Source organism: Aplysia californica, unplaced genomic scaffold, assembly GCF_000002075.1.
Source record: "Aplysia californica isolate F4 #8 unplaced genomic scaffold, AplCal3.0 scaffold00039, whole genome shotgun sequence".
NCBI lineage: Eukaryota > Metazoa > Mollusca > Gastropoda > Aplysiida > Aplysiidae > Aplysia > Aplysia californica.
The window spans coordinates 117427-125829 of record NW_004797309.1 but is presented as its reverse complement, the minus strand read 5'-3'; the positions used below and the strand labels follow the sequence as shown (position 1 = coordinate 125829).

Below are 8403 nucleotides of genomic sequence, written 5' to 3'. Positions count from 1 at the left end.
TGTGTGTGTGTGTGTGTGTGTGTGTGTGTGTGTGTGTGTGTGTGTGTGTGTTGACGAGTGCGTGTGCGTGTATTTATTTGTCATGTGGCAGCAAATTGCCCTTTGTGCAAATCAATCTTATCTTATCCTTTCTTATCTGTCTTATGTTATGTTATCTTATCCATTCTTATCTATCTTTTCTTAGCGTATCTTAACTTATCTTAAGTTGTTTCAAAGCTACAGCTGTTTGATTAATCTAAAAACCACTTTGTATAGCTTTTCTATGTGTATAACTTTCGTTTCAAGTCAAAGTCTGAGAACAGCTAGTAACTACGATACTTGTGAAAAGAGACCCAGACTCCCATGTGTGAATGAATTAAGCTTATAACGTCTTTCAGTGTCCGAGTTATAACATCCCTTGTGTCCTTTGTTAAAAGCAAACATCCAATCGTAATTTATTAATTGTCTTTAAAATAGCTGCCTTACACGATACATAATTACATAGATAGACATAAACAAATTTTTAATGAATACATAAATAATCCTTTTTTTGTTGTTGCTTATCCTCGTGGGGAAAGTTTGTTCACAATGGCACCGATAGGCTAAATTTAACCTCACTATTCGTGAATATTATACACATAAATCATTCATCGATGCTATAAACCAGTACACACATTATATATTCATAACTACTATGCAGGCAATAGACATACCATTGCAGGTCGTTACCGTGTTGCTTCCCGTGTTTGAGCTAGGGTTATCACTAGAGTGAATCTTACCTGTTTTGCAAATTGCAAACAGATCAAAATAACTTTCAGAAGAAAAAAATGGTCCTGGAAACGATTTCAAACTCACCAGATTCAATTGGTAACTGCTTTCCATCGAGGAAAGCCTGGAATGTCCTTTGGTATAGATCTTTTTCTTTGGCAAGCGTCAGCATCCCCTTGCTGGGCTCCAATGCATCCATCATAGAGAAACCCTTCTCTTTTAGCTGAAATTAATTTAAGAGTAGATTCGAATTATCAAGATGCCTGCAGTCTTTTGCTATCGATCGGAAAACACGTGAATATCTAATGCACAAATTCGCTTGTCTAGTTAGTATTGCTTGTGAGAAAAGAAGAAAAAACCTACCACAATGCGCTTCTTTTCTACGACACGACCTGATCGTCTGAAATGTTGCTTCTTTAGAATTATAAAGTTATATCTGATCAGCACCTACAGGGTGACTCCCCCCCCCCCCTAAAAAAATGAAAAAATAAAAAATAAATAAATAAAATAATATATTAAATTAAATTTAATTTAATTTAAACAAAAAACTATTCAACTTGTTTTTTTTTTTTATATCGTCCTCCATACTGAAGTTTTTCGTTTCAGATTTGAACATAATATTTGGAAGCCAAAAAGAATTTGTCGGATATTCATTTTAAATAAGTCCATTGAATGGATCCTAAATAACAACGACATCTTGCTATATTTTTACTTTTTTTTTGCTTTTTAAGTGTGCTTGAATAATTACTTAACAGAATGAAACAAAGTAAAGGTGATAGAAGGCCTGGGTTTTTTTTACAAATGTTTTTGTGCATCAAGGTCCATTGTTAAAGTCCTTGACAACCATTTGTTTACCTTGGGAACAACAACACGTTTGATATCAAGGGTTAGAAAGTTGGTGCGGCTTTCAAAGAGATCAGGCTTCTTACAAGTATAAAGTTGGTTTCCCTGATGCTATGGTGGAATTCATTCAACGTGTTTGAAGATTTGGCTGATGTGGAGTTGTTGAAGAGGTGCTTACATGGAAAGACTCAAAATGTAAATGAAAATTTTAATAAATTGATATGGGGCAGATGCAGTAAAGAGTATTTTGTGGATGGATATACTGTTGAGGAAGCTGTATGGAACCCTCTAAGCTACTTGAATGATGGTTTTAGTTCTTTTTAAAAAACACAATAAAAACTTGGGAGTCCCAGCTGGGACATTGTCAAGAAAGATGTGCCGTGATGGGGATCTGCAGCGTGAGATGAACGCGACCGCAAGTCTTTAGGGAGAACCAAAAAGAGGAAAAAGACTTTGAGGGCCATCAGAAAAGGCTTTCAGGACAGTACAAAGGGGAAGGAGGGAGATGTATACAATCCTGATGGCCATTGAAGGAAGGCAGTACTTGTAATTTGTTTCAAACATGAATTTCAAACTAACCTTTTTCGTTTTTTCTTCCATTTTCTCAGTTCCACATTTTCAGTCTGCATGCCATTTTTCAAACCTGATTGTGAGTTAACTACTTAAAATATGAAATTGAAATTTTACAAACTGATTTTGAAGATAAACTCTAACTAAAGATACATCATTTTAACTTATCTTTTTCTGAAGGTCATACAAATTTAATTGGCATCTTTGTTCTTCGTATGTCTCATAGCCATACTTCAACCTCTAATAAATAGAAAGCTTTTGCCTCAATATCTAGTTTCTTTAATTAAAAGCATGAATTGGGTATTAGAAAAGCTTTCCTGAAAGTTTCATTGAAAACAGTAAGTAGTTATTGAACATGGGTGTTTGAAGTGAACCCTATATATTTTTTTTTTCGCGGCGGCCATTTTGAATGCCTAAATTTGCTCTTTTTTTGCCAAGTCCAAAAAATTCTTTTCTGGTGTAAAATTACATACATATATATGTGAAATCTAACATAGTTATACAATGTCCCAAATAGCCTTCTTTCGGATCCTGCTACCTCTAAAAAACAACCCATTTAAACCTTGTCCCAATTTTCGTAGCATGACACACCCGTTCGCATTTAAGGCTTACGACTAAACGTTGCAAGAATCGCGCCATATTGCAAGCTACAGCAGTCTAACAACTCAACAGAAGTCTGCAGATATTATTTTTATCAAATTTTGTTTTTTCCCGCTGAGATTATGATTAAGTTTAATAAAAAGCAGAGAGGCTTTTGCTCTGAACAATACCTCTCCAAAAAATCACTCGTAAGGTCTGCGGACAGCATGGAAGGAATGCTTAGGTGCCCTCCAGGTCTTAGGTGTCATGAGTAGAGAAGTTCTGTCAGTTTGGATCCAAAGCGAATCAGAACTAATACTTGCCTTTAAAAATGATCTCTCCAGATCGAACACGCAACATACACTGCCCTTTAAACATCACCAGGGTGCAGATTTCAGTAGTCGAGTCCCATGAGACGTCGTCCGTAGACGACCTGCAGCTAGGACTTTCCTACGCCTCAACAGTCTGCATTCTCATAGCAGATCTTACCTACGATTACACCATTTTCATCTTTGCTAGGCCGAGACGACATGGACCAGGGGTAGACAAAGGGTAACATGATCGGACAACTTTCAAACATGCATGGGTTGGCCTGGTTTGACAGAATGTGGAACGGCAGCTCGCGACCATGAGGGCTTGAGATGACACCTCCAGGTATTCCAGGGATGGCGGTTTGTGTGACTAAATAGTCAATGCAACGCATAAAACCGTTTGCAGTGAGCTGAAGGAATGATATGATATATATATACTTCTGCATCCTGTTACGTCACTGTGTGTCTCTTTCGGTTTTTATATATATATTATCATTTTCGCTGGTACTAGTTTCTTCTTAACTCCAGACAGGCCGTAACAATCTTTTTTTTTTTTAGTTGTTTGAGCAGGATCTTCTGCAGTCTGTTCCACAAATCCTAAATAACATATGACCTCTGATGAAGCCATATCTGTCCTGTAAGTGTCTTAGTCTTGTACACCTTAGTCTGTTTGTCTTCCACCCTAGTGGAGTTACCTTTTTTCCCACTTTCTACACTTAAGTCTCCACTGGGGAAGAATGTATGAATCTTCCAAGTGGCTAAAGGTTCCTCACCATGTTGTGATTCTACTTTGCAGGAGGTGTAAAAAGGTTGGAAATTCCGTATATTAGCAGTGTCTATATCTTATCTTTTCTGTCTTGAATATCCCGAATTAATTGTCTAAGTCTCATTTGCTTCCATGTCATTTTTCTCCTCCAGAATCACTGCTTCGCCTTCTAAATACAATATAAAAACTCACGCAAAATAAAAATAAAATAAATAGCTTCGACTCACCGGTAAAGAGGATAACTTTGAAACATCATTTTGCTTACCTTTTCAGCAGCAAAGCCAGATCCAGCCGCCGCATCAAGAATGTTTATCGAGGACTTCTGTGCTGCATTGGGGAACAAGTCTGCTACCGCATTTGCGGCAATCACTGGACCCTTGTAGTTCTCTTCTCGAAGATCCTAAGCACATAAAATATACTTAGTAATATCTGCAGTGTGACGTACTATAGCAGGCCTATCCATAAAACGACCTGTAGCAAATCTTTGCGTGGCTGATCACAACTTCTTTAATTAAAGACACCTCAAGTGGGCTAACTAGATTTATATCGTGTAGCAGTTTGGCTGAAATTGAACACCATGACATCCCTCTATAACGAACCCTGTCTTTTAGGTGCCCAATTGCGAGAAAAGAGAGAGAGAGAGAGAGAGAGAGAGTGACAGAGAGAGAGAGAGAGAGAGAGAGAGAGAGAGAGTCAGAGAGTGAGAGAGAGACAGAGAGTGAGAGAGAGACAGAGAGAGAGTGTGTGTGTTTGTGTTTGTGTGTGTGTGTGTATGTGTGTGTGTGTGTGTGTGTGTGTGTGTGTGTGTGTGTGTGTGCGTAAGTGTGTGGGTGTGGGTGTGGGTGTGTGTGTCAAAGAGAGAGAGAGAAAAAAAAGAAAGAGCGAGAGAGAGAGAGAGAGAGAGAGAGAGAGGAAATTAGTGGGATGTATTGTGTTCGCAAGGATACCCCACCCGACTGCCCGTTGTGCGACTACCAGGATGAAACAGTACCACACCACCTCTTTAACTTTACTGCCCTGCACTTTGCGACCTGCGTAGCACCTACCTACCTGCCTCCCCAGACATCCTAAATACTCTATACTGCGACAAAGCACAGCTCATTAAAACCTGTAAATTCTTTGCCATATCGACAGACCGAAGGGCTAGAACCCAAAAGGCCGCTGGATCGGAAAAGTAAAGTAAAGTAAAAGTATAGAAAGAGATAGAGAGAGAGAGAAAGAGTAAGAGAGAGAATATGGGGAGGGGGTGAGGTGAGAGATGGAGCGGATAAAAAGTAAGAGGGGGGGGGGGGGGGGGGCTAGACGAGAGAGTAGGAGAGAAAGAGTAAAAGAAAGGACGGGGCAGATGTACAGAAGAGAATTTGGAACCCACTTGAGTTTCAGGCTGTACTCACTCAGTGAACAATAACTTAATGATTTCACCAACATGCCCTGCCTCACAAAGTTTGGATGTGTGTGTGTGGGGGGGGGGGGGGGGGGGGCGTAATGGATCTCAACCAAAACAAAGAAGATGGTTTCCTCAAAGACTGACCGATTTATTGACTAATTTAATTCAATTTCTAATGGTATGAAAGATTAGTTTCTAATAGATCTATTTGATTGATTGATTGATTGATTGGTTGGTTGGTTGGTTGTTTGGTTGGTTGGTTGGTTATTTGGTTGGTTGATTGATTGAGTGATTCATTCGCTATCGTCCGTTCATTCGTTCATTCATTCATTCATTCATCCATTCATAGTTTCTATTGTAGTTGGAGGAGGAAGAGAAGTAACAAAGGACAGTTTTGATTCGCAGATTGTTGCGTAAGTAACAGTGATTAGGACCCAGAATAGAATTTTGGATTTGGCTAAAATTGCATTTTTATTCTTCAAGCATTCAGCATGCCGTTTCAAACCAATTTTTCTAAAAATGAAAATAAAATGCAGCTTACTCTTCAATACTGTTACCCTATCGCCACTGTGAGAACTTAGAGCAAATTGAAAGTAATGGACGTTGTTTTCACTCCTGCTTCGTTTCTTTTCTTTCTTTCTTCACCTTAATTTATTTTACACTACTGTACCAACTAATGACTCCATAACAGTATGATTTTTACTAAGCTATTTCACATTTTATGCCCCGTTTTCTGTTACCATTTCCATCCTGCTTTGGCACACCGCTAACATGAAGCTTGTCTCCCTATGCGCGAGCGACGCCGTGGTTCTTGTCGCTCTAACATCAATCAAGTAAGATAATAAAGAAAGCGGCTCCTTTAACGCGACCGAGTGTCTCGTCGCGTGCGACAGACTGGGGGTGTGGCAGGTTTAGAGCCTCACCATTGGTCAAAATACCTAGGAGTGAAGTGACAGTCGACACGCCGTGTGTGATGTGGTGTGGTGTTGTGTGGTGTGTGTGTGCGTGTGTGTGTGTGTATGTGTGTGTAGTAGTAGTAGTAGTAGTAGTAGTAGTAGTAGTAGTAGTAGTAGTAGTAGTAATAGTAGTATGTTTATCTTCAATTCGATCCAATGCAAGTTTTTGAGAAATGTAATCTTGTTGTTTTTGTTGTTGTTTTTTTGCGGACAGCAGGAGGGGTAGGAGCAGGAGGAGGAGGAGGAGGAGGAGGAGTAGGAGGAGGAGTAGGAGTAAAAAGGGGAGGAGGAGGAGGAAGAGGATGACTAGGAGGAGGTCTTACACGCGATTGGCCATGTACGGAATTTAAAAATGTCAAAGGCTCGTAGAACTCTTATCTAAGACAATGACAATGACAATCTTTATTCAACAGTACATGTATAGTGGAAATACTAATGCAGTTAAACTGTGTAGAACTCTTGAAATAAGGATGCTACACTCATGTGTCGTGCTTGGATGAACAACCCCCCGTGAGACGGAGAGAAATTGCAGCTATGATATTTAAGTAGTAGTTTGAGTAAACACATTAGTTATAGCTTGTTCACTTTCGTCTGTCAGCATGAAAACATAATAGTAGCTCATTTATTAATATGCCAAACCGCATGAAACTCTGCATGATACTCCTTTAAAAAAGATTAACCCAGTAGGGGGGGGGGGGTGGATCATTTTTCTCGAAATCATTCCATTGACAGTTAGCCCTCTTTCTAAATCTAACCCCTTCAAATGTACCGACTCTTTTGGGGAAAGAAAGCACATTCCAAAAACGACTCTTAGCCACTGGCAGATTTCTTCAGACTGTTTGTCTTGAATTATTTTTAGACCGACTTCATTTATTTTTCTTAGCCAGCTCGGCTTCCATTTGAAAACGCATGCTTTGACTTGTATAGTGGTGAATATATCTCTAAAAGCTTGATGAGTCGCCACCTCAAAGTCAAGGTGGATCGAACTTGGAATGAACTCCACATCATGTTTCTTGCTTTCCCCTGTGATAATTTGTAGCCTGTAGACCTCTCTGCACTTTGTTGGAAGGAAGCAGTTGAACAATGGCACGTAATGTCCTAGACACTCTCTGTGTATGGTGTAAACTTGGTAATAGAATACAGGGCTGTATCTGAAGGTACCGTCGCCGAAGAACTCGTTTCTGTTGTCAATAATATTCACATTTTTTGGCAAACGTAATGAGCACGATGTCATTTTGCACGACTGTAATCATCTCATGCGGTTTTTGAAAAGTACCATCCTCCAATTTTTGTACAAGTTCAAGTCTGGTCGTTGGTAATGTTTCTTGTACTTTCAGTGGTTGTCTATAAATGGCCTGTCGAATGTCCTGGTATTCTCCTGGCAAACATTTAATGTCTCCGACTTATTTTATAAAAACCTTTGATGGGCGTTCATCTGGTTCACAGCTCCGGTTGTTTTTGTTTTGTTTTTGTTTTTGTTTTTGTTTTTTTGTTGTTGGGGGTTGTTTGTTTGTTTTTTTTGGGGGGGGGTTAGCGCTATTAGACTTCTTTGACTTTAACTTTTCTTTCGTCATTTTAGTCGTTTCAACACAACAACAAACTACACTCTGGCTAAAATGTTTGTCCAAACTGGGTGGCCATTCTTCAAGTGAAAGAGTAGTAATGAGCAAGAACAATAAAGGGAGAAGGGGAGAAATTAAGTCGTTATAACAGTTCCCCCCTCCCGAGTTCTCATTGACACGGTGGGCGCGTTTACAAAGCATTCGATCTTCGATCTTCTGTGTCAGAACTTGTTTTCGAATACGATTTGCGGCAAAACTACTTTCAGACCTCGACAGGTAGACTCCTGTTGTGTCATTTGAGGCGAAACCTAACACGCCCATGGCGAGACCTTACCTGTGAAAATGGTGAAATAGTATAAGTGTAACGCCCCTATTAACACTGTTATGTTGTTTAAGAGGTGGGACCTTCGAGTTTAACGTCCATATCCTAAAAGACTGAGGCTCGAACCCCCGAATCTGCAATCTCTCAATTACAAGTCCGGTTGTCCAACCACTAGGCTACCGACGCCATTACCCATCCTGTGAATGATCACGAGGCGCGTGACGTCACAAAATGACGTAGTTCAACTCTGCCACCTTGAGAAAACAAAGTTAGGACGTTTTCTGGTATGCGTCAAAATCACAATCCCTGTAACTCAAAATCTTGTAAAAATTCTACAAAACTGTTTATGTATATATATAT

The 8403-nt window shown here is 39.6% G+C and overlaps 1 protein-coding gene across 1 annotated transcript in view; it reads right to left on the bottom strand.

Moving 5' to 3' along the window:
- LOC101863490 overlaps window positions 1-8403 on the bottom strand; it is a gene marked incomplete in the record, with an annotated part of 16682 nt that overhangs the window by 4871 nt on the left and 3408 nt on the right. The window contains 2 exon segments of the mRNA XM_005091982.2: window positions 835-970; window positions 4082-4216. Of these exon segments, the coding sequence (XP_005092039.2) occupies window positions 835-970; window positions 4082-4216 (271 nt within the window).